At 44.0% G+C, this 27,392-nt stretch overlaps 1 protein-coding gene across 14 annotated transcripts in view; it reads right to left on the reverse strand.

Moving 5' to 3' along the window:
• The window catches only part of MGAT5 (alpha-1,6-mannosylglycoprotein 6-beta-N-acetylglucosaminyltransferase), a 321,573-nt gene that overhangs the window by 192,500 nt on the left and 101,681 nt on the right, over window positions 1-27,392 (reverse strand). For 7 of the 14 annotated variants that reach the window (XM_016164010.2, XM_016164007.2, XM_016164009.2 and 4 more), the window contains one exon: window positions 8,657-9,027. In XM_016164010.2, coding sequence (XP_016019496.1) covers window positions 8,657-8,897 — 241 coding nt within the window. In that variant the 5' untranslated portion in view covers window positions 8,898-9,027. Of the gene's footprint in view, window positions 1-8,656; window positions 9,028-22,036; window positions 22,057-24,006; window positions 24,065-27,392 lie in introns of those variants that run through there. The other 7 variants (XM_016163995.2, XM_016164002.2, XM_016163994.2 and 4 more) reach the window with 3 other exon arrangements.

Consider the following 27,392-nt stretch of genomic DNA (forward strand, 5'->3'; position numbering starts at 1 on the left):
TACAAGTGCCCTAATGTCAAATAAGCAGATACCGCCCCCCAGAAACATCTCAGTCTCTGACTCAAATGCCTTGTCTCATTTGAATTCTTAAGGCTACACAGTGGCTAAGTCGCTTGGGTCCTCCACCTGAACTCACTGCCGTCACCCTGCGGCTGTTGCAGATAGCCGAACCAGGGCACAAAAGGGAGTTGCATAATCAACGCAAAGTGACAGAGGAGCTCAGATGCTCAGTATCGCTGACTGATGTTCTCTCCTCGGTTGGAAGTATGGATTTAAGCTTTGTACCTAGCTGCGAATGTTGTTCCTGAGGGGCTGTAGGGAAGCTGTCGCTACTATTTCAAGGAATTTTCTAGGCAGCAGAATCTTCAGAAAAGAGCATATCTAGGCCTGTTGACGATAAGTGCAATCTGTAAATATCCAAAATGGAGTTCTTGGGCCATCCTCTCAATTTTCCTAACCTCTAGGCAGCTGCGTGGAACAGGAGTCAAGTGTTTTAGCCCTTTATACAGAAAAAGACTCAGGCTCTGAGGGATCAAGCCCATTGTCACCCAGGGTCCCCAGCCGGAATCTAGAGTATCTTCCCTGTCAGGAAATGGCAGCCATAACACACATGACGGTGCCTAGCTCAACACCCGTATCAGAAAACGTCCCCCTAACGTGCCACCTTCAGAGACCAAATGGGTTCACAGAGGAAAGCCTTCTCTTTTGAACAGAGCAATGACAATCACGTCCTGTTTCCAAAATACCAAAGTCACTTTGTAGAACTAACACACTTTTCGAAAGGGACCCAGTGAGGAGCCCAACAGCTTCTTCCTAGCATCCCGAGCAGCAGTTCTCACAACTCTGGCCAGAGTGGAGCCAGGCATGGCTTGTCTCAAGTCTGCCTCAGATGATTCCAGGACAAGCCTAGCCTGGTCCTGTCCAGGAGCAGGTGGCAAGCCTGCCTTCCTCTGGAGCAGAACTTATTTCTTATGTCTGGTTGGGCCTCATACCCAGAAATGCTAAGGACAGCTATATAAGCAGGTTCCCAAAGCCCGACATTCAAACAAATAAACAATGTCAGGGTTACACAGGCGATTTTGGTTGGGTGGTAACGGATGCAGATATATGCACGCCAAAGTTAGTGATAACTCACATAAATACATGTTCTTTACTAATCTAAGTGCTCTAATAATAAGCTTTGTCACATGGAATCCTTACAACAACTTGGAGATTAACCATATTATAGCTTCTATTTCAGGGGTCCCCCAACCCCCGGGCCACGAACTGGAGGTGAGTGGTAGGCCAGTGCCAGAAGCTTGATCTGTTATTTGCAGCTACTCCTCAGAGCTAGCATCACCACTTCAGCTCCACATCAGATCATCAGACCTTAAATTCTCATGGGAGCACCGGTGCCTGGTGCCAAAAAGGTTGGGGGCTGCTGCTCTATTTTATGAAAGAGGAAGCAGGCTCTTAAAAGATCAGTGACTTGCCCAAGGTCACACATCTAGGAAGGAGCCCTTCCACAAGCCACATATAACACGCTGTAACCGCCTTCCAGAATAAACAGTGGTTCCCATGTCAGGATCATGCACAACAGCTACTTGGAGCCTCCTGGACATGGACTCTGCAGGGAATGTTGTCTCGTTTCCTGTCTCACTAAAAACATTACTCTTGTTTTCAAAGCAGCCCCAGCTGTAACCGCGCCGCACTGGGTGGGGGAGGGGGGAGGGGAGCGTTGTGCTGCTATTCACTCGTAGCTCCTACTATGTGCCAGGCTTGTGCTAAGCCTTGGTGAATAGACAAAAATCCCTGCTCTCTGGGCGTTTACATTCTGAGGGAGAGAGATGATAAACAAACACAATAAATGTGATGTGGGGTAGTTTAAGTGCTGTGAAGAATGAGAATGTGGTGTAGGTGTTGGCCCTACTTCTAAAAGAGAGAACAGAAGGAGAGCAGGGAGCGAGCCATCTGGAGAGAAGGCATGTAGGTGGAGGAAAGAGCCAATGCGGAGACCTGGGGACAGGAAAATGCTCACCATCACCCTACAGCTGGTGTTAGAAGACAGCTGTGGTGCCAAGGCAGTCCTCGGAAGGGTGAACAGCTCTGCAGGGTGGCCGCAGTGGCAAGAGGTCTGCCCCAGCAGTTCTGATAGAAGAAACATCAAGACAGAGCTGGGAGGAAGGGCGAGCTAGGGCCACCGAGCCAGGTGAGGAACTGTCCTTCAGGGACCCCTCACACGTGCATTTCTTTTCAAGTCAGCACTTGAAGCACACTTAAAGTGATGAGGCATAAAATAAAAGGTCTGTTGACAGAGGGAGTAGAGGAACGAGCCTCCAGCTCCTCCCAGACTCCATATTCTGACTGTGATCCCGGCAAACACTCCAAGGCCCTCCTTGACTACAACTTTGAGGCTTGACTGGGTGTGCTTGTGAACTTGGCCTGGCTTGGAGGGGGATGTTGGGCGGGTTGGATTTCTACCACAGAATCACTGGAAAAGCTCCAGGCCCCAAAGAGGCCTGTTTTTAGGTTCCAAGCTTCTGAAAAGCAGAAAGCCTTTCCCTTAACCACACCAGCCACGTCACCGTGGAGTAACCAAGGCTTTCTCAGACACACCGAACAGCCCGGCTCTTTTTTCCCTACCAGTTTCACTTCAGGAACAATGTATTTCCCTTAGGGAAGGGAATTTCTGCTTCTGTGATGGTGGTTTTCCACATCACCCCAGCCTTCCAAAAGAACAGTCCCTTGATCATATTTGTAGAAACAGAGGCAAAAAGAAACTTAAAAAAAAAAAAAAAACGAAAACAAAAAAACCCTTTACAGGTTTATAGGTCTAATGAAATCCAACTTAAGGTGGAATGAAACATGTAAAAGTCCTTGTCTGACTCTCGGAACTTTACCTAAGTCTTCAACTCGGGGCAGGGGCTACCATTCCAGAGCAACCTCAGGCCGCCATGCCAGTATCACGGAGGGGACCTCCCACCCGCTTTCGAGCAGAACCAGAAATGGTATTAATGTCTTAGAAATAGGCATCCCCCTCCCCAGGCCAACAAGGGCCACCTGAAGCCCAAAGTGGCTACTGCTCCGCTGCTCCTGGCCAGCAACAAAAAGCCCTACCCTAGTTCTTCACTCCCACCTTAAGGGAACAGAAGAACTTCCTTCCTCCTTACCTGCCCTCCTCCCCACGCCCCACTGTGGAGGTGATGGTGGATAATAGCGCAGGGGCCAAGGCCTGCCCTTGGCCAGGCCAGGCTCATTCACAAGAACACTCATCTCCCTCACCTGTCCCCCTCCCATCACACTGAGACCCACAGCCACAGGGCCACCCTACACACTGCCCTCTGCCTGCTTCTCAAATACCACCACCTCCCACAGGGTTCCTTTTGCTTACTCTGTTCCATGCACACGCAGCTCTCGGGGCCTGGCACACATCCGGCCTTCCTCGGCCTGTTTAGCTTCCCATCCCACCCAACTGCTCCTTGGTGTCATTGGAGCTCAAAGAGACCTCCTGGGAGAGGACTTTACTGACCTCCTCATCCAAAGTAGCTCCTCAGGTACTTTTTGAAAACTCATATCTCCCTGTGTCATTTTTCTTCTTGGAATTTATTACCATCTGACACTATTATTTCTCCCCTCCGAAATGAACACAGTCTCCACAAGAGCAGGGAGCTCGTCCACCTTTTTCCAGCTGTATGCATAAAGCCTAGACGGCACTGACATTTCCAAAAGCGCTAGGCTTGAAGGATGAAAACCAATCAAGGGGACAGTCTAGGCCCAAGAAATTCAGGGAACCAGAAAACAGAACGGGGCAGGCAGGCAGGTGAGGAAGAGCAGGCATAGAGACCTGGAAGTGAAGGGGAACCAGGCAGCAAGAGAAAGACATGTCGGTGGGAAGGGTTGGTGAAGAGAGGGCCCACATCTGCTTCTGCGTGAGCTAGTACCGGGCTAGAGCAGAGTGTCCCGGAGCCGGGAGAAGCAAGCAGCTGAGAAAGGTCAGGGTTCATAAAGTATGGGTGGACTAAAGAGGGGTCTCTCTCATCACCCCAGGTTTCCATTCCTTTAACTTAGAGAACAAAAGTGTACCGGGCCTCTCCTAGTAAGAAACAGGTGATCACTGGGGCTCGGAATTTGGGTCAGGCCATCAGAGACAGATCAATTCACCTCAAACAAAAACGGCACTGACTCGGGCGAGTGACACCATTCATGACACAAATCCCACGCAGTCACTGACAGGCATGGCCCTGCTGCGCCAGCCTAGAAGAGGTAGTTGAGGCTGAACTGGAGAGGGCTCTGGCTGTGCAAGCCCCTCTTGGGAGTGACTGCAGCCCACAGAAATGCCTGCCACACCCCAAGAATGAATGCTCCAACTGTTCCACACAGGCTGCCCGGGACATCTTCCAGGCACCACTTCTGAATTATCAATCCCAAAAGAAGTTCAAAAGTCTCTTTTCGAATCACCAAACAAGGATGGGGGAAGGCAAGAAACTATTTGAAAGTTCTGTTGCTTGAGGACTAGATAACAATGCACAGCAACCGTTTGTCAGGTGCTTCACACTCACTGGCCAGACAAGGAATGATACCCCATCCTAAAAGAAGTTTGTGCCTCCAGGGCTCTGGCCACACAGCCAGGATGTGGTAAAGCCAAACCAGAGGGTTCCGAAGTCTGTGCTCCTAACCACTCAACTCTCAACCTGCCGCTGAGAAGAAGCATTTCCAAATGACCAAGAAACGTCACATGTGGGCATCTTGAATGAATTCAAATGCAAAGGTGAAAGAGTCTTGGGACACCAAAAAATATCCCATAGGTAGAAAGACTGATCCAGAAAATATCTAGACCAGAGGCTGACGTTTTTGGCAAAGGAGAAGACAATAAACATTTCAGGCTTTGCAGGCTCAGGGGCAACTACTCAGCTCTGCTGCTATAGCAAAAAAGGCAGCATGAAACAACAAACACATAAACAGACGGGTACACTGGGTTCCAAGGCACTTCCCATGCAAAAAAAAAAGGGGGCCGCAGTTTGCTGATCGTGCCTTAAACTATAGGAATCCTAGGAAATTGTCGAATCAAGGAGGAACATGATTAGATGAGTGTTTTTAGAATGAACTATGGTCACTGCTGAAAGATGAAGTCAGCATGATTTAGATCAGGGGTCCCCGTGCCCCGGGCCCTGGCCTGTTAGGAACCGGGCCGCACAACAGGAGGCGAGCGGCAGGCGAGCAAGTGAAGCTTCATCTGTATTTGTAGCTGCTCCCCAGCACTAGCATCACCGCCTCAGCTCCACTTCAGATCATCAGGCACTAAATTCTCATAGGACCGCCGGTTGGTGGTGCCACAAAGGTTGGAGGCCACTGTTTTAGATGTGTGAAATAAATACTAGTATTACCATGGATCTCTGTTATAAAATTGTTATAAACAGATAAGAATAGCTGTATTTCAAAAGAACTTTTTTTTTTTTTTTTTAACAGAACAGCCAGAAGTCAGAATTGGACACATAGGTCACAGTGTGCTGACCCCTGCTGCTCTAGGATCTCAAGTCAAGGATACTAACATCAGTAACAATCTAAAATCAGCTATTATGGGTCTCGAAACACCTACCACAGTGTAAAAACACATTTATAACATACTATGAGCCTCTGATAATACCAATCTGGTGATAGAGAAAGGGAAGAACCTTTTTTTTTTTTCTCGTCTGTTAACTGGATTCATTCAAACCATACACAGATCCCTGCCATATAGGATCAGATCTTCACTCTTTCAGAGCTGACATGTAGGCAGTGCTCTACATACAGGCTGTGTTTGTGGCAGAAAAAGAGACTGCAAACCCATGACTCAAGGATCCTCTTCTCCACCCCGCCAACCCAGTTAAACCACCGAACCATCTCAGTCTCTGCATCTCCATCTGACATCAACTGCCAGACCCGCCTGCCTAGTGATACGCCCATGAGCAGTACTGATGGATCACAGGGAAGTAATGTCATGGAAACGGCTCTCCAGCTTTCCAGCACTTGGTGTGCACTATACCATCTTGTTCAGTCCATTATGATGCCCGGAGCCAAGAACTAGGGAGAAAGATAGGTCATCACATTTTAAATAACAATAACAACAAAAAACAGTTATCTGCTTGAGAATGTCAAGAAGATGGTGTTGTTAGATAGTGTTTTCTGTTTGCACTGGTAATGCAGTGGTTTTCCAAGGTGGGGAGAAGAATAATTTGGGCCCCTATATCTGGAGATGTTTTTGATTGTCACGGCTAGGGAAATGCTACTGGTATCCAGTGGGTAGAGACACCAGAGATACTGTTAAACATCCTGCGAGGCACAAACAGCCCTCCCCACAGCAAAGAGTTATGTGACCAAAAATGTCAATGATGCCGAAGTAAGAAACCTGTCTTAGCAGGATTTCACTACGTGATGATCCCAATGCCTCAGGCACACATGCATGGTCCAATTAAATTCCAGAAACTCAGCTCCAAAAATCATTTTGACTGACGTGTCGAGTTGATTAGATGAAAGTTAAATAGTGTGAGTTAGACTTGTTGAGGGTGCCTGTGTGGCTGTTTCTTTGTTATTTTGAGAAAAAGAATTACTTTGCTAAGGGTCATCTGTAAAGGGAGAAAGAGGAATAGTTTCTGCAGTTTGTTTGAGTCCTATGATTATAAGCATATGAGGTGGCTGAAATTCTAAAAGACTATTCTGGGGGGTTGGTAACTTCCTAAAAACATAACATCTGTGAGGCTAAAGGGCTAAGAACAGATCGTGGTCATTTAGAACGTGGAAGAAATCTACCCTAGGACATGTTTAAGATGAAATGAAAAATCAACACTAGAGAAACAGAAAGTTTATAAATTTCCCATTCATGTAGCTTCTTCCTTCTCATGGAAAACATTTGATAGACTGAGGAAATTACTATTGGACTACTCTCTTTCCCGACACCCTCCCCATAACATGGAATGCAGTGAACCAGAAACTTGAAAACGGCATCTGTTTTACTTGTTACATTTACTTATTATAGATTTTTAATACCAATGGTGAGCATTTGCTCTATTTTTTTCTGGTGTTTTACTTACAATATTCAGGCAAAATTAAAGAAGATAGAAGTTAACTTAAAAACGTACCCTCAAAAAAAAAAAAAAAACCCAAAAAACAACCTAGTTGTTTTCCAACATAGGCTTTCAAAATGACATCTCCTTTTACTAATTCACCAAATCAAAGAAGGTGACATTTTATTTAGACATTCAAGCCAATGCCTGCACACACTGCCAAATCTTTTAGGAACAGAATAAAAGCATACAGTGTAATCATTCAAATAGTACGCACTGAAAAAGAATTTCCACATTGTACATTAAAAGCAACCATTTTCTCCTTACATTCCCCCTCCCGCAATATACATACATAAAATAACCAAGTTTTCCGGATCCTTTTAAAAAAGAAAAACATATATATGTAAAATTGAGTATGGTTTCCTGTGTTTGAACTCATGCCTCAACCTGTTGCTGTATATTTTCAGGAGTCATCATTTGAAATCCACATACTTCAGGGGACACTCCTTGATTGGGTCCCAAGATGGAACACTATTTCTTCCTCATCAGATTCCATTCTTGTATCTCATTTAAATTATACTCGGGGTCCTAAATCCTGAGGCCAGTGAAGTCTCCATTCAATGACCAGACTTGTCCATAACGGAAAGTCATCCCACAGATCAAGTCCTTTCCAATACTCAGTGACCACAGGAGAGATGAGAACTGGATTCTCAAAAACACAGTATAATTCACACTTCATCTGCAATTTTTGTTTCGTATTTATGTACACGTTTTTATAAGTACTTTGTGTCTTCTATACCTGCATGTATATGTGTGTGTGTGTGTGCGCATATATAGAGTATCAGAAAGATACACTGAAATATTAATTGCGGTTATTTCCTATAGTAGATGTGATTTTATTTTTTCTTCCTATCTTTTGCTTGTCTGCAGCATCCAACCTTTTCTATATTAAGTATAACTTTTGCCAAAAGAAAATATTCCATATGTATATATTTCTTTACATGATTTCATTTCAGAAAGGATGTAAGGCACCCAACAAAAAAAGCAACGAATACAAAAAACTTTCTCTCAAAGCCACACACTTACAGATAAGGGTAAGAAACAAGAGCAAGAAGCTCTTAAGCCAAAGGTTAAAGCTATTAGCCAGCACATTGCCTTAATGTCCTGCTTAGTAGCTGGAAGGAGGCACACATTTTGGCTCTGAGTTTCTTGGCATCCACAAAACAGTCCTCCCCAGCCTCCTTACCTCAATCCACCAGTCCTAATTAAGTTTTGTTTAGGGAAAGATAATGAGAATATTTTCGTATATTTTCTGATCATACTCCCAAATGAGATCATGCAATCCAGAGGGTATTGAGGAAGGAGGAGCTGGCTGCAAATACAAGCAAGAGAGTGCTAACCGTTCTGCTCCATTGTTCCTGGGGCTAAGTGTCAGTGTGTAAGAGCTGAGACTCTCCCAGAGGGCATTGCTTTACCTTCCCAAAAGTGTCCCTCTGTGTGCAATTCACTGCCACGAAGGCAGTGGCAAGGGAAACACTCGATCTGTGACAAAACCAAGTCTGAGAGCCTCTGGGGTCCTTTCGAGGCAAAGCCACAGGCAACACTCAATCGAGAAGCCCCAGAAGCACAGCACTTACCATAAGCTGTCATGACACCGGCGTACGGCCCATCCACCACATTTCTGTTTTCTTCTGCCAGCGCCTTGATGTACCTCTTGCTGAGGTCCAGGATCTGTTCACGCAGCATGGAGCTGCTCTCAGGCTGAGTTCGCTGCTGGATGGTAAAATGCAGGAGCATCACGCCCCAAATAAAGCCAAAAGTCACGAGGAAAAAGCCCAGCTTCTGAGAGGATAACTTCCACGGAGTAAAGAGAGCCATTGCTCTCCGGCAATTTCACCTGACGTTGGCCTTTACAGCGCAGAAGGGAGGAGACACGAGTTCATGGTGGGTTTGTCGGTCTCACTCCGGTTCCTGTGTCAGCCAATTTCCTTTCCTCGCTTTCATTTTGCTGTGAAGGAGGAGGAAAGTTAGCAGTGGTCATAGCAAACCTCAGTAAAATAAACCAGAAGCCCTATTTTCACTCAAATGGTTCTAAAATGTGAACTTCCTTTTTTTCTGAATTTGCTGGTTCAATATCTTCTGTTATGATTAGGATCTGTAAGCTAAGAGGGGAAATCTGGCTAGGCGACAAAAAGCTGTACAAATATGAAGGAGGAAATGTGTGTCTGAGCGTGTTAACAGGTGTAGCCGGGCTGTTCCAGTATGGACGAAGTTCAAAACAGGAAGTCTGTTTTGCAAGGTGGAGGAGATGGAAGGATATTTCACTGAATGTCAGCAGAAACTCAAGTGGAGGGTGGAGCCACACCACCCACCGGGCACTTTTGTGCATCTGTAATATGAGCTTCCAAAGTCATTATTATGTGCTCCGGCAAGGATTAGAGCCTGCAGCTGGAGAGGTGAGCAAGAAAGTGGATGCCCCCTCAGGGATAATCAGACAAGGAAGGGAGAGAGCGCCTCCATATTGCTTAAGCATGGCCAGCTTTCATTAGCAGTGTCCAGAGACCAGCTGAGTCTCTCGGGGCACCAGCACAAACAGGCTACGCAGGGGTACCCACCAGTCTTTTCTGGCCACCGTGAGTGAAAGCTGAACCTCACTTCTCCCTTGTACGCTTTGGCACAGGAAACGTGGCACACATGACTGCCTGTTCTGTGTTTCCCTATTTCATTCACTTTTTAATGGGGTTAAAGGGCATAGTTTCCTTTACTCATCTCATCGTATGAGGTATACCAAATCACTATGTTGTACACCTGAAACAAATATAATATTATATGTCAACTATAATTTTTTTAAAAAGGTATAGTTTCGATATAATGCAAACAGATCTTATCTGGTATCAGCACAGACAGGGTTGAGAGCCCTTATCAAGGCTTCCCAACAAATGGGTAGGTTGTAAAGGAGTTACGAGTAGGCCAAAATGCCCAGGCCTTCAGCCAGAGTCCTGGGCCCAAGAACCAGACAGCTTACAAATGACACCATTTGTGCCAAAAGAAAGGCTGAGCAAGGATCTCCTACAGGGGATATACTCAGAATCTGCATGTTTCAGTTCAGAGCGTTCTCCTTCCTAAACAGGCTGAGAAGAAATGATAACAGGATCTTATAACTATTAGCTTCAGAGTCTGCAGTGCAGCAGGTGTGTGTGGGTCTTCCTCTTTCAGTCTTTCCCTCACCTATCAACAGTCATCGGTAGTCCGTAGTACCACTACTATTAATAGTAAATGATAAATTCTAGATATGTCCCAGACGCTGTGATAAATGTGTTTTATGTCTTAGTTCATTGAACTCATATTAAGAGTCCTATGTAGTAAGAATTATTATTATTATGTTTGTTTTAGAGATAAAAAGAAAGGTCAGCTAGCTATATGGCAGAAGACAGGTAATCTAGGAACAGCCCAGGAGTCATTAAACCACACCTGACCTTCCCTGTACCACTCCTCTTTCCCCACCAGACTGCTTACCTACAGCCAAGAATGATTTGCATACGCAAAAAGGGTTGTGAAAAGCATCAAAGAATAATAATGTGACAGGAATCCCATGTGGCTCAAAAGCCTGAAACATTTATTATTGGGCCTTAACAGAAAATTCTTGGCCAGTGGTTCTCAAAGTGGGGCCCCTACCTCAGCAGCAGCAGGAATAAAAGTGAGAAACACAGATCTTCAGGCTCCACCCCATACATACTGAATCAGCAACTCCGGGGGCCAGGGGTGAAGGAGAGAGCAACCTGTGCTTCAACAAGCCTGGTAGCAATTTTGATGCCCGGTCAAGTCAGAGAGTCTGACTCAGGCAGATGGCCGCCATCACTAAGCCATGCCACCACACTGCCGGCACAAGGCGGCTTGGGCTCCATATCACATTACTTTATCAACTAAGTTCCTCTGTGTCACCCACACCCTCCGCACCTGCTGGCCTGCTTTCACCATAACCTTGCCAATCCTTCTTCAGGGTCTGTCTCCACTTGGGCTGCTCCCCATGCCTGGCTGGCCCTGTCCCTATCAGGCTGACAATCTGAGCCCCAGCTACAGTCCCGCCTGCTTCTGACCACTTTCCCCACTGCTCCAGCCTATGATGCTCCTGCCTAGTCTGCAGTTTTAAAACACTGTCTGCCTATCTTGGATGTTCTACTACTTTCTGTGTAGGATCCCAAGATATCCTCTAAGGCACGGGTCCCCAACTCCCGGGACTGTGGACCAGTACCGGTCTGTGGCCTGTTAGGAACCAGGCTGCACAGCAGGAAGTGACCAGCGGGCAAGCTAGGAAAGCTTCATCTGTATTTGCAGTCCCTCCCCAGCATTAGCATCACCGCCTCAGCTCCACCTCAGATCATCAGGCATTAGATTTGCATAGGAGCACCGGTCCCTGGTCCAAAAAAAAGGTTGGGGACTGCTGCTCTAAGGGACTCCCTTGCATGCCTTTCTCAAAGAAAGACACTGACCCTAGGGGCATAATAATATACCTGTTGACTAAGTGAACTAGTCATCTGAGCACTGTGGCACTTCATTCGACCCCTCTCAATGTGCCCAGCACCTGTCCTCTTTCCTTCCTCCATTTGCTCTACCAGTGTATCCTGAGCACTGCTGCCATCCAGCTCTAGGACTGAACAATGAATATGGCCTCACCCAGGGCTCCCACCCTCACAGGGCTGAGGTCTAGAGACCATTCCTCTAACTGGGTGCTGGCTCCAGTTCTTCAGGAAGTGGGTATGCTTTCTTTTTCATAACCCACATTATTTAATTCAATTCTACCTCAGGGCTAAAGGGATTTTCCCCGAGTGAGTACACTAGATGCTATATCAAGAAAGATAGGCTTCTGGCAATTTTCTTTTACTATTTTAGGAGAGAACTCCAAATGCTGATAGGAATTACCTGTCAACATTCAGATGGGAAGCCACTCTCTCGCTTCCTCAATTAATCCTCTGAAGAAACTGCTCGAGGTTGCAGTTTAAGCAAAAGACAGGCAAAGGACGAGGACCGAACAAGGACTTTAGTGGAAGGTCGCATGCTTCTCTGCCTTGGACTTGGAGAGAGTCTGAACCACCCACGTGGCGCATTCGAGGGGCTAAAAGATGGTCAAGAGAAACCTGGCCAAGGTTAAATTATTCTAGCTCAGAATCATACAAATTTGGAGTGACAATCCCTAACTCTAAGAAGTTCAGAGCACAGTTCTGATTATTAAGGGCCCAGATTTTAAGTGACTATAGACCTGCCAGGAATATTCTTTTCTCCAGTGGAATTCAGTTTGGAATCACAGCACTATATCAGCACACAAACAGTATACAGAGAAAATTAAATTAGAATGAATCTCAACAATTCCTTTTAAGGAGAAAAAATTTTAAAAGACTTTTCCGAATTATTATTCGAGACTCTCCTATGTTTCACAATCATAGGAGAATAAGAGGATACCAATCCTTACAAGGGGGTCTTGGTGTCTTAAAAGGGCCTAATGATGATCATTAGTAATGGTCACACAATTAATGAAGAAGCCACAGAACAATAGTGATCAAAAAGTTGTTGGTCAGGCCAAGAACTTGCCTGCCTCCAGACCACCTTAACAGCAGAATTCTCTAGCAAAGCCGGCCTGATAGGCACAAAAAGGGCAGTATATCTCAGAAGGCCTTGTTGTCAAGGAGAGTGATGACAGCCCAGGGCCACAACTTTATCTGTCCTCCTCCGGAAAGAAGTTGCACCAAGTCTGTTTGCAGTGAGTTAAGCTTCTAGCCCAGTCCCTGCCACTCATCACCCTAATATGCATTTCCTTTATTTCTGTACTTGCTAAAAGAGCAGCATTCACTTCCTTTTCTCTCATTCACTCTTCGACGTATCAATATCTGGCTTCCACCTTTCCAAATGTGGTCAAAGATCCCTGGCAAGGAAATGTGTCAGTTCTCTTAAAACACACACACACACACACACAGATGCTCAATATCAACAGCTATTAGGAAAACACAAATCAAAACCACAGTGATATGCCAATTCACTCATTAGCATGGCTATAATCAAAAAAGACATAAGAACAAGTGTTGGTGAGGATGTAGAGAAATCGGAACCCTTATATATTGCTGGTGGGAATGTATAATGGTGCAGCTGGTGTGGAAAGAGTCTGGCAGTTCCTCAAATGATTAAGCACAGAGTTACCAAATGACCCAGCCAACCCTGCTTAAGAATTCTCCCAAGAGAAATGAAAACATATGTCCAAACGAAAAAACTTATACAGAAATGTTCATAGCAGCACTATTCATTATAGACACACACACAAAAAAAAGAACAGCCAAATGCTCATTAACTGACAAATGGATGATTCCTGAAAACATTATGAAGTGAAAAAAGGCAGTTACAAAAAACCACAATGACTCCATTTATACAAAATGTCTAGAATAAGCAAACCTATAGAGGCACCAAGTACAATAGTAGTTGCTTAGAGTTCAAGGAAATGGGGTATTGGGAGGTGACAACTAAGGCACGAAGGGTTAATCTGAGAGGATAAAGAAAATGTTATAAAATTTGCGGTGATGGTTGCACAATTCTGTGGATATTTTAAAAGCCACTGAATTACACACTTTGAATGGGAGAACTGTATGATAGGTGGTGACTCATCTCTCAATAAAATGGTTACCAAAAAAGAGAGAGAAAGCCCACCTCCAAAGTCAGGGGTAGAGAAGGAGCTGTATTTGCAGACGAGCAGAGAAGCCTCCTGGACCCACTGCAGGTTCAGAGAGTACCCACCCCTCCCCTCACTCCCCACAGCACACTCAGAACCAGGCTGTACCATTACTAAGGACTGACCACAGGCCTAGCAACAGAAGGAAACTACACAGAAATCTGTCACCAGCTCAATAGATATGGCCACTCTTACAAGCTCCAGAACCACCTAACAGGCTGCCCAGCAGACGGCTCCTGGCCTGGTTTGCTAAGCAGATGCCAATTTTTCAAACAGCCTGACAATACCCTGAAAAACAGCCCAGATCCAATGGAGTGAAAACCAGACTGATGAAGCAGTTCCTTCAGGTGCTCATCGAATGCCCCAGTGCTTACGTCAGGACCTGTATCTTCAGAGGATAAATGAAATGAGACGCGCCGGTCCTTTCATGACTGATGCCAGCCCTGACCACATTGATGTGACCTTTTCCAACAGCTCCACAGGACAATCCCATCACAGCTTGCTGGTCCAACTTTCCTATGAGACAGCACTGCTCTAACTTACCATACCTCTTCTATCCTAACCAGGGCACCACCTGAAATACTATGTATCTATCTTCTAACGATGGCTATTAGTGCCTACTTTTAGCCTCATCCTGTGCAGTAACATTCAAGAAATCCTAAGTCGGCTGTGCTCATCCATGTTACCTTGGGAAACCCCACCCTTACCTCACTTCCTGCATTCCTGCATCACGCCTCCCCTGGCTTCCCAGCTAGAGGAGCACTCATCTTCCTTGGACACTCATAGCAGTTTATGCTCCTTTCAAACTGCTCTGTAGCCCCTGGCTTCCCAGCTAGAGGAGCACTCATCTTCCTTGGACACTCATAGCAGTTTATGCTCCTTTCAAACTGCTCTGTAGGACGATCCTTCCTTTTGTCTCTTCCGTGGGATCTGTAAGCTCCCCCAAAGACAGGAACTGCCAGGAATGGCCTTGCCCTACACACAGTGCATAGTCATTAGGTGTATGCTGGATAAAAGGACAGGACGGTGGAAATGAGATGAAGATCACAAATGAGCAATGACCTCCCAAGACCTCCTTCTAGTGTGAATCACGATGAACCCAGCACTCTGACACTGTATTTGTACCCTGTTAGGAGTGTTTACACTAAGATCTTGCCACAGAGCAGTGAAAAATCATCGTCCCCTTGAAAAGACTGGACATAACTGTAAGTGGTTACAGTGGTAGATAGGTATGAAAAGGGAAAGAGGAGCAAAAAGCTCCAGGAAAAAATAATTCTAGAAGGAGCAGGGATTGAGGGAACAAAAATGTCCAAGACAGAGGAGGGGAAACAAGTGGGGGAAACCTACAATGGAGCCTGCCTGTTTCATCACTGATTACCCAAGATGGTCAGAGAAGGCACTGGAAGGGATGGTGAGGAGGAGTGAGAAGAACCCCTGCACCCAAGGCCTGGAAACCTTTGATCTACAGCTATTGTACCCATTGGCACTGTGATCACAGACAAATCTAAGTTTCTGCACGTATAAAATGTGGAAAGTTGCAGAACCACAGAACCCCGAGAGAGCTGGGTGAGCAGAGGGTGAACGATCCTAGTCACTGGTTTTCAAATTGTGTTCCAAAGGACTTCAGGCTTCTCAGAATTGTTTCAGAGGTTTTGCAAATATTTTAATTTGATTTTTGCTTTTGTTTAAATTTTGTTCTTTCTAACAAAGAACAAACTTTTGAAAAAAGAAAATCTTTTGAATACCAAATTTTAGGATACCAGGGACAATCAATATATGCAACAATTTACTCTCTAGAGATTCAGAACAAAATTTCCCTAGCTACCCCTGTATGTGCAAGTTGAACTCTGGATTTCTATGTTATTTGGTCAGGAAATTAATGCTCAGCGGTGGTCTTGTTGGTTGTTTTATTAAACCCAGGTCCATATATCTACTCATGTAAAATTGTGTGACAGAGAACACTATAAGTAATTAACTGTTAGATGAGAGTCGGTCACAAATTATAAGTTTCAGAGGCTTCTCGTTTGACTTCCTTACTGTAAGAAGCTACAACGGTTTTGGATAATGTTAATGATTCTGAAGAAGGATCTGATACATGGACCTCCATATTATGGACCTCATGGTATCCTCGGCTTCACCTTTTCTTTCTCTATAGCTTGTAACCACAAACTTCATTGCCTTAAGTATTTTTCCCCTCTGATTCAAATTGATTTTGCCTAGATAATGGCACTGTGACTCACTTGCCTTTTTCCCTTACCTTTACCTTCTTTATGTCTGCTCCTTTAATCATTAACCCTTAGGACAATTGTCCTCAACCTTTTTGGCACCAGGGACCAGTGCTCCTATGAGAATCCAATGCCTGACTATCTGAGGTGGAGATGAGGTGGTGATGTTAGTGCTGGGGAGCGGCTGCAAATACAGATGAAGCTTCACTCGCTCACCCGCCACTCACCTCCTGCTGTGCCTAACAGGTCACGGACATAACAGGTCCTAACGGCTGGGTTGGGACCCATTCCTGTGGACATAAGATTAACTGAGCCTCAGGTCTATTATAGTCATGAGGATAATAGGTTTCCATTGGACTTTAGACTAAGGATAACATCTTAACTTTAGCTGTTTCATCCCCAAGCCCTATTGAGGCAGAGGTCACAGGATCACACAGGAAGGCGCCAAGGCTGATTCCAGAACCGGACACGATGATCAACTACCTCAACTCCTTTTAGTTGTCCAATCAGCAGCACCCATGACACCAACTCCCTTAGTTTCCATGACAACTGATTTTTCCCTATATAGTCTGTGCTTCCAAGATACTCGGGGAGCCAGGCCTTTGAGCGATAGTATGCCTGTGTCTCCGAGACTTGCAACTCTCTAATAAATGCTTGTTCTAAATAGACAACTCCTGTGTCAGTCTTTTGGCTGAGCAGCACAGGCAGCACAAGCCCAGGACTCGGTTGCTCTCGGTTTTAATTTAACTCTGAAACAATTTCCGACTACTTCTCTTTCCAGCCTCTGTATCAATTTACATTAAGAGCAACTTAGAGTGCTTGAAAATTGTTTTAAAAAATAGTAGTCATTACCATGTGCAATCAGGGTGAATCTGAACCTCTACTGGACGCTAACCTTGAAATGATTGCACACCATCTGACCGAACTCCGTATTCTGTACTCATCAGAGCTGCTCACTTGCCTAATGAATGGCTTTGAAAGGAAATATGATGGATTAAAATGCCTCATTTTTTAAATACAGAGTTATACAAACTTGAAGACTGTGTTAGATCTTACTTAGAAAAATAAGCCAGTACAAACCCTCAATTTACAAAGGACACCAAGGCCCAGAAAACGTTTGGTTTTCCAGTCATTAGAGTCAGAATCGAACCAGTACACAAGTCTGCTCAAGCCCCAGTCCTGCTTCCTAATATGATCTCCACCAAACCAACCTTCATCTACTAGCCATCTGCAGAAACTCAAAATGAAAGAGACTTATTGATACAAAACACAAGCCAGAAACCAGTCTGGTGACTTTAAGGAGCTGTGCATCTAATTCAACATCCCACTTACCTCAAGGGGTTGAGAGAATCATCAAAGAAAAATACACATGGACAGAATTACTGGTATGAGAAAGACAGATGGTCTGGGGGGAGATTCTTGCTCGAAATACAGTTGTCTTCTGTTGTTAAAAGGGAAAGCCGAGGAGAAAGGAAGGACAAACAAAGCAGCTTTTTCTCCAAAATAAGTCCAAATTCCTGGGAAGGCCCTGAGTTTGGTTATTCACGCCCCTGGCTGCCTGGATGCACAGACCTGGTGCCACCAACTTGAAACCAATCACAGGGCCCGCCTGGCAGAAGCCCCCAATCTGAAGTGTGAATCCTTGACAGCTGTGACAACCAACGCACGAACCCTCCTCCTATCCTAGGAGGTGAAGGAGCCCAGGAGTCAAGTGGAGCCCAGGAACGGGTATGCACTGGGGCCCTTCTTCTCTTCTCCTCCCCTTTCGTGACAAATTCTAGCACTCTTCTTTCTAAACAGGAAAAGCACATCCTAAGTGAAAAAAGCCTGTTTTCTTAAGAACTAGCTAAACAGTTTTATTTTGAGTCATTAGCTGAAAGACACCCGCTAAAACAACACCCCTTCAGTATTCCTGGGGAGGCCTTCTTAATGTCTGGAGTTTTAAAAGGCCTGGTCCCTTTTATTTTTGAAGTGTTCAAACCAAGACTGCTCTGTGCTCAGAATGTTCACTTATTATGTTGCATTTGCATGTGCCTTTGTACATACTTTTTTTTTTTAATTAACCTGGTGGTCTTTATCACCTGTGGGCAGGGCAAGGACACCTCCAACCCTAGCTCCCTGAAGTAGGTATTTGCCTCACAGTTACACTGTCCACTGAATGTAATTTAGGGCTCCATATCACATGTCAACAGCAAAATAAAGTTTCAAACACTGTAAAAAGGCTAATAACTCCATATCCAGAACAGGCCCTCTTTCCTGCCCTGTCCTCACTCCCAACCATCTCCTGGTGACTTCGCATATGGCCATCTCCACTAGAGGGCGCAGAGGGGAAGGGAAAACAGCTGGAAAGGAACCTTTGATGATTTTATTGCCTTCGCCTCTTGGGTGTGCACATTACTGGCAAGTGTACAAAGCAGAGCGAGGACAAAGGAGTGAGAAGGAAGCTGTCACTGCTGGATAGATAAGATCTTCATGTGTTCTGTGAGTTTCACTTACCAGGCCCATAGGTTATTCACAGTTGACAGAATTTCCCATCAACAAAAAATGAAAGCACAGCAATTCTACGAATTCTGAAAATATGTACTAAAACAAAAAGCATTGCTCTCTGAAAAATGAAATAAACTCATTTAATCCAGGGTTTCTCAGTCCTTGGCACAAATGACATCTGAAGCCAGATAACTCTCAGTGACAGGCCTGTCCTGCAGGGTGTTCAGCAGCGTCCCCGTCCTCTAGTCACTAGATGCCCTAAGAACGCGCCATTCCCCACTGTGATGATTAAAAGACTGACATTGCCAAATGTCCCCTAAAGGATAAAAGCCTCCCACTTAAGAATCATTGCCTTTACCAATCTGCAGGACCTGACCCAACCTACAGAAAGAGGTTCAGAGGTCAGCCCTTAGAACCAGACTGCAGAACAAGGAAGGGAACTCAAGTCAATCAAAACCCTGGAGATGAGCAGGCACAGAGCCCCATGCTGAGACTAGAGGCCACAGAGAGATGAGAGGAAGGCCCATTCCTGATACTGCCCCGAGCTGACTGAAATGACTCTCAATTTCTACCACATCCTTCAGTGACAACACTTTTTCAACACCAGCAGAGGAACTTATTCTTAGGCTGGCTGTGCCCCCATTTACTAATTAGTATACAGCACTAGGTCTCTACTCAAAGATCCTACTCTATAAATCAACAGGCACAAGAAAGAAGGCTTGAGAAGACAAAATCTGGATGATGCTACATCAGGCCATCTTAAAAAGAAACGGATTGTCATTTGGCTTCCAGCCCAGGAAACCATGAACATGCATTATGACAGGTCGATAATGACTCTCTAAGAAGAAAAGGAATAGTCTGTGAAAAGATCACACAGTGTGTAAATTTGTTAGGTAGAGCTCCTCAATGTCGAATGGAAATGCTCAAAAGATTTGCTTTCACTCAGAGCTAAAAGACTGTAAAGCCACAAAGGAATTTTACGGTAAGCAGAAAATGTACTTTTTTTCTCTGAGGATCAGACTTCTGGCACTTCCGTCTCGAAAACACTCACGGAATGACAACAGGCCCAAAATGGCCTCAGTAATAATAATTTTAAAAAATTTAAAAAGTCAGAAAAATCGTCAAAGTTATTCCCAAAAAGTGGGGAATGCCCATTAGTCAACAAGTATTCCTCGAAGCTTACAAGCCAATCACCCCACCCTTAGTACCCCTCTCTTCCACCTAGAAAGAGACACAGGCTGGATGCTGGTCTACCCCATAAGTGCTCTCTCTGGCTGCACTTTCTGCAGGAATGAGACAGCCCTCCAAGTACTTGATTTGATAAAGACCACCAGGTTAAAATTTAAAACAAAACAAAAAACAAAAAACATGCGTGTATAGACACACAATCTGAGGTATCCACTCAGAGGCTTATGAAATTTAAAGCTTATAATGGATTCCCCATTGTTTCTAAAATGGAGTTATAGTAAATCCAGATGGAGCACAAGGCTCCAAGCTTTGACAGATTCTAGGTCATAAATGCCTCAGGCCTGAACTTTCTTAGGGAAGACCACGACCACCACATGCTGGTTGATAAGTTTACTTGTCCCCCAATTTATAAACCAGGTCAACTCTCCCAAATACTGCAAATATCTTGGGTCAACTTGACTAGGATCTAGTTGCGAGCCCTTGGATTACACGAATGATGAATTAACTCAAGATAACATGGAGCATCTCAGGAGAGTTTCCTGTCCTCTGAGTTAAGGAGTGCCCAAACCAGAGCCTCTCAACCCTGCTTCACTTTGGAATCACCTGGATTCCTTTTTTAAAAAAGCATAGATCCCCAGGTCTCATAAGCCCAAAGATTCTGATTCACTTCATCCGAGGTATGGCCCGGGCAGGTGCATTTTTATTTTTAAGCTGCCTAGGTGATTTAAATACACAGACAGACGTGAGAACAATTAAATCCTTAGAAAAATGTTCCTTTTATCAACTCTATGGATCCTATCTAGTGGGACCTAAAATCTATTCAAATATTTTACAAGATAACCTTTCTGTTCTCCACAAATGTAGGTCCACTGGCTTACTAGGCAATCTATCTGCAAGGTACACTGTTTTATTTATTTATTTTTAAGAATCACAAGCTGGTCTTCTCATCCCAATGGCCAGGCACCCTGGCCCAAGGAAGCAGCTTTTCAGGAAGAGGTTGTCTGCTACGAAGCCCTGATAGATCACCACCATGCCATGAGTATCCATTGCCATACTTGTGGAGTATAGTGCTGGACTATTAAAGCTTTTATTAACCTCTCCTTGATATTTGGCTCCAAATAAATGAGAAATTATTTGCAGCTAACCAAATGACCTCAATGTCTACCAATCCTTCTAGTAACCAGCACCTCTTCGACCTTGGTACTCCGAGTCTGACCTGTGAACCTGAAGCACTGAGCTGACCTGGTAAATTGTTAGAAATGCAGAATCTCAGGCCCACTCCCAGACCAAACGAATCAGAACTGGTGTTTATAACAAGATCCCCAGGTATCTGTTGCACATTAAAGCTTGAGCCACATCGCTTTTTATCTCACCCAGGACAGTAAGGAGGGGAAATCAGATACTAATTTCCAATGACAGATGACAGAGAATATGGCAAAATCCCTCTTCCTTTCATAATGTGCACAGAACTTAATGATTTGCTATTTCTTTTGTACAAGCTGGATTCATGTCAGTAAGACCAGTTGTCTTATAGACACTCCTAGTTACTGTAAGACACATCCAGCTGAGGTGAGAATTAGATATGCAAATGGTGTGGTTTTATCATAGTGAACTAGGAGTGCGTCTAAGACTACTTGTCAGGCTTTCTAGTTGCAGGGTTTTGAACCATTAAGCTAAAATCAAAGACACAGTTTGGATACATGTCTTCCAACTTTTAACTGTAATATAGCAAATAACTCTATACAGCAAATTACCCTATGCAGCTTCCCAACATATACCTTGCACAGCTCAAAGACAGATCTCATGGGGGGGTTTACTGAGTTTCTGCTGTTTTATAATTGCTGAAATGCTCACTTTAGGACACCTGCTTACCAATCCCCAATACCTTCTCAGTCGACTTTAAAGTGGAACAGCCTTCAACCGAGGTTAAGCATCCTCCTTAGGTGTCTTAATTTTGTATGAGATGACGTCAACCAATATTTGAAGTTTCTGGAAATACCTCTAATTTTGATATTTTCCAGAGCACACAACTGACTTTAAGGCCACTGAAAGCTTTTCAAAGCTTTGCTGAAAGAAACTATATTTGAAAGATGACTTAAGGGATACACAATCCACCCACTGTTTACATTGACCTTGTCCAGCCTTTTGTGACAAACGAGCTCCTTTAACTGCCTCTCTCCCTCTCTCTCTCAATCTCAATCTCTCTCTCTCTTTCTCATGCACACATACACACAGACATACACACTGTTAGGAACTTTTTAATCATTTAATTTTTGCACATATATGATAAAGATGGATTATTAAGGTAAAATTATCTTTCTTTTTTGAAACAAGATATTAAAGTTTATGAAGTTCATTCATTTTGATACCATCTTTGCTAAATGTTCAAATTAGTGAAACATTACCTTTTGCCCATTTAGCCTGTAACTCAGCATTTAATTGAATTCTGTAACAAATAAATATAATTTGTCAACAAAATCAATTCCACAATTACATCTTATTACTATAAAACTGGCAGGGGACCAAACGCATTTTCAAAACCAGATAGCAACGTAATCATTGGCCCTGGCGTCAAAGCTAGACAGACAAGAAACTGCCTGATATTTGGATCTCTTGCATCTGAATTTGAAAATGAACCAAAAGGTTTATAAAGGGCCTACTCCTTACTTCCCCACTGGACACATTTTCACGTAGAACGTCACAGAAAGGAACCACAGAGGGGACTTTTCCTGTTCCTGCATGAGAGCACGTGCAGGTCTTCTCCTCTAAGCTTGTGGGTGGGCTGGTAGATGTCCTGCCCTGGGGGTTGTCTTCTCTCTCCCCACAGGTTAACGTGACAGGGCTTCACTACTCAACAGAGGGCACCCACACCGGCCAGCTGCCCCATGGACAGATGTAGGAATTCCACCTAGGGGGATCAAAAAGCCCTGCATAGAACACGTCTTCCAACTCAGTTTTGATAAAACCGGTGCTGTACTTTAATCTTCATCTGGCTTCTTCTATTTCCTCTAGTTCAGAACCCAGAAGGGAGGAAGGGTGTGATTAATTGGCATCTCCAAATCCCAAAAGTTTATTTTTATATTTTTTTGTTTTGTTTCTAAATATCAGGATAAGACAGGTGGTTTGTGGCAGCTATTTGAAAGCATTTCTCCACAAATAACACATTGCAGGTGCACGAATCTTTAATCCTAATAAACTAAAAGACAAGATGACTATAACAATCATAATGTTTTCTTTCTAAATATTGATTTTTTTAAAAAATATTGTAAGATATGCCAAAATAATTCTGATCAGATGAATGCAACTGTGGCTAGAAGGAAAATAATCTGGAGGGAAATGGCAGAATTATCAGCATAATGCTCAATAATTATACTTTGACCTGAGTGTTCTAATGCATCCTGTCTTTAACCAACAGTCCATTAAGGATATAAATAAATATTTTTTATTATAACATCACTTTAAAAAACCTCACGGGCTGCTAGTGCAGAGCGCTCTTCTGACTGTCACTGACCACAATCTAAGCTCTTGATAACTGCTGGTAGGCTTTCAAAGTCTCCCATCTTAAAGGGCGATCAGAGATTGTATATGTAAATACATCTACTTAATGACCCTAGAGATAGAAATGATAGGACGGACATTGCTATCTTTCAGAATAAAAGCTCAGGGCACCCTCAATCCCCAGAGCTTGAGAACAACCAGATGGGAGTCTCTGCTCTAGATATTTCAAACCCCTGGATTTGGGCTGGCCCTGGGCTGCATGTCTTGGAAGAAATCTTGAAAGCAATGTATGTGTGACCTAATACAGAAAGCAGTTTAAAGAAAAAAAGAAAATGGCAAGGTGAACCAAATCTCTGGATTTACCATAAACCAGGCAAAGGTTTTGTTCATTAGACTTAATGTATCCAGGAGGACCTAGAGAAGAACGTTCTCTTTCGTTTTACAGTATCGAGGACATTCATCTGGGCATCTGACCACCTGGCCGGATCTTACTCAATGGCACAGTGCGATGCAACAGACACCGCTTCCTTCTTCAAGAGAGCTGCTAGGAAAAGCACCGAAATCACTGTTGGCTTCCAGGGAGTAAACATATCTATTTTGAGTTTAAACCTCATTCTTGACTCTTGTTTTCCTATTCTTATTATCTTCTTGCCTCATTTTTACCCCTTAATCTTAAATGTTTTTTATCTACCTGTATTATATGTTTTAATCCTTTTTGGAACATATCGTGATAAGTAAAAAAAAAGGCACAAAACAGCTGTGGCAGGTAGATAGTGGCCCTCCAAATAAGTCCCAGTTCTCATTCCAGAACCTGTTACATTATATGGCAAAGGGAAACTAAGGTATCAAATGGAATTGAGATTGCTAATCAACTGACCTTGAAATAGGGAGGCGATCCTGGATTATCCCGGCCGGCTCCACGTAATCACAGGGTCCTTAAAAGTAGCAAGGGGAGACAGAGGGTAGAAGGACACCGCAGTCTCTCCTCAAGAACTCTCAAACTATTTACTGAGTCATTTCCATAAAACTAAGACCAACGATTTAAGAAATCCAGATAACCTTTGTTTCTTTCTACCCTAGTAGTAACGGATTAGAAATTTTAGAAGTGAGGTAGCTCCCTAATAAAGGTAACAGCACGCGCACACACACAGTGCATAAAAGGACAATAGTTTCAAGCCATTTTAGCATAAGGGCAGAGCAGCCTCAGGTGTCTCAGGAGTGCCTGACAGCATCTCTCCAGGGTTCCAACGGAACCCAATTTTCACAATAATGGCATCATTCATTGACAGGATGCAATACAGACTTCTGGGATGTTCCTAGAAATATTCATAGAGCTGAGCTCCTAAATAACAATGATAGATAAATGTGGGAGGGGAATGCAGGAGGGAAGATTGTATGCAAAGACACAAAAAACACAGATAGGAACAAATGGCATATGTCATATATGCTGACCACAGTGCTTCTTTGCCTCTGGACCCCAGAAACCACCAAATTCTCTGTTCTCTAATGGTAGAAGCATCCTAATCATCACTGCAGTAAGAACTGGTAGTGATCACCTTAACGCAAGTCCTCTCAGCCTATGAGGTAGATGCTATGACTGTCCCCATTTGGAGTGGGGGAAACTGAGGCATGAACTACTAAGCAATCTGTTTTAGGTCACACAGCTACCAGGTGGTAGAGCTGTTAGAGACCTTGGCCATCTGGCTTCTTTACCACTGCTCTAAGATGCCTCAGCACCTTTCAGAGAGCCTGACACCTAGAATGTATCCAAAGTTATGAAATGAATAAATGAAGCGAGTTTGAGAAAAAGGGAGGAGGGAATTAAATCAATCAGGCATATAATAATAATTAGTACACACTCGATAAATATGAGTTGCTTTCCACTGAGTGTTGGTTTTCCCCCCACTTTGATCCAAAAAAAAAAAAAAAAAAAACCCCGTAAGCCAACTATTTTTAAATGAGGAACCTGGAAGGTATATAATAATCACCTGGATATTTTTCAAAAAAATATAGCCCTGAGCAGAGCCCTCCCTCATCCTCTTCTCCAAATTGTTTTTATCATTCTGCACAAAGCTTCTATCGGGGGTTTTAAAAGGAAACTTCCCAGGTGATACAAACACCTGTTCATACTGTCCACCAGACCGGCCAGCAAAGCATCTCTGCTCTGATGTCCTGGGCCCCATGACACGGAGTGTAGAACCCAGACTGGGTTGAGTGTGGAAATGCATGGTGGGGACTTGATTTCATAGACACAAGGAGGCACAAGTAAAATTTAAGCAGTGAGCAGAATAACTGTGCTATTCGCATTAGGTGGTCAGGTATACAACAAGAGTGTGACACGCACACACACCTGAGGAAAAGGGATTACTAACACATTGTCAGTTTAGAAAGAGATGTCAATTTTACTATTTTTCTCTTGCAATTCTATCAAAGTGACATCAGCGTGCCATTTTAGATTTTTGTTCATAAGACAAAATTGAGACGAAAGGACAATCAGAGGCCAACCTATTGGCCAAGACTCCATCAGACAAACATTTTGGGAAGAGGCTCACTGTGTGCTCTCCATGGTCCTACATGTTGTGGAGAAAATACCAAAGGTTCAAAAGATGTTCCTACCCTTAGAGACAGACCCCGCTCCCCCAGCACTCACGCAGAGCAAGCCACAACACTATTAACTCAGGGGCACTGCTGAGGGCACATCACCTGTGTGTCCCAAAGACTTAGGGGCTGGAAAGAATCTCAGGAGGTTTTATAAGAAGACCTTGAGACCTGAACTGGGTCTCTGTCCTTCATCGTCCCTCACTTTTTGAGTTCCAACTTATGCTAAGTCCTAGACTAGACATCGGAGGACAAAAAGTCAGTAAAATGTTCTGAAACTAAAGTGACTAACTGCAAGCTTCGAGCTGAAGGCAAGGGACAGAGAGCATCGGAGCTACCCAGTTTCTCCACAGTCACGGGGACCTGGGGAAACAGCTCTACACTGGAGGGAGGGAACCATCACACAGAGTTCCAGGACGAGGGGCAGAACTTGGAGCCAGTCACTTCACATCTCAAAACCCTAGTTTTGTCTGCCCTTAAAAATTAAGCAGCAGAAATAGGAGGTCCAAATCCCTTCCATTTTAAGTTTCAAATGAGAACAGATTTTCATTAAACAGCTATTTGAAATGTTTAATAATTCAGGATGAGCACACTCATAACCTAGAATGCGATCCTGGCAGAGGAGGTGGGAGAGTGGGCAAGAGATGATAGAAATTGATTTACAGTTTGAGAATTATGGATGAATGAAGCCATTATGCAAAACTGTGCCCCCTCCATTTTATCCTTTGTCTCAAATACACTAAATCATATCACTTGCTTCTCATGACCACTAGATTTATAAGCCCATTGAAAGTACTTTTATAATCACTCCATGCAAAAAAACCTATGAACATTATTATAATGATTTAAATGCCTACAGCAGTATAACAGGATCTGAGGAGAGTTTATTAAAACCTTGGTACACGTGCCGTGAATATGCCATGGGGATGTTTGCTTTTTAAAAGTTCCCCGATTTTTCCCAGTGAGTTCAGTTAACATTTAATTCACATTGTGACTGCTCCAATCAATAAGATCAGGTAAACTGTTTCCCCGTTTCCTCTGCTCCACGGTGATTCTCTCCATCAAAACCCACCCCACGATCAAACTAAGGCACTGGTTCTCAACCATCACTGTACATCAGAATTGCCTGGGGAAACTTTACAAATATTGGCCCACCCCACCCCCGAGATTATGATTTGATTGGTCTAGGTAGGGCCAGGAAAGCAATAGAATTTTAAGCACTCCCGAACATTCTAAGGTGCAGCCAGGGTTGAGAACTACCGAGTGAAAGTGTCCACCTTAACAGTCAGATAATCGAAGTGAGGAGAAAAGTGGAAGGGGCAAGTCTGAGGGGGAAGGGGGACAGGTGGAGCAGTGATGAATCAGTGACCGTCTGCCCCACTTAGGATTGGCTGCCACTTCGCAGCTCCAACTACAAGACAATTTGAAGGAAGACAATCTGGAGGGGCCAGATCTTCCAATCTTTCCAGAAAAGCCAGCAACCTAGAGCTGTGGGTCAAATCCCTGTGTTTTTGTAAATTGTGGCACTCATTTAGATTTTAAAAAAAAGATTATGAGTGGACCAAAGTTCAAAGGAAATTACTATCTTGTTTACCTGCTCAGTTCAGTTCATTATAGGTTATATGTGACTTGGTCCTAAAATCGTCCAACCATTCTTAACTTTCT

This window comes from Rousettus aegyptiacus, unplaced genomic scaffold, assembly GCF_014176215.1.
Source record: "Rousettus aegyptiacus isolate mRouAeg1 unplaced genomic scaffold, mRouAeg1.p scaffold_m13_p_2, whole genome shotgun sequence".
Lineage (NCBI taxonomy): Eukaryota > Metazoa > Chordata > Mammalia > Chiroptera > Pteropodidae > Rousettus > Rousettus aegyptiacus.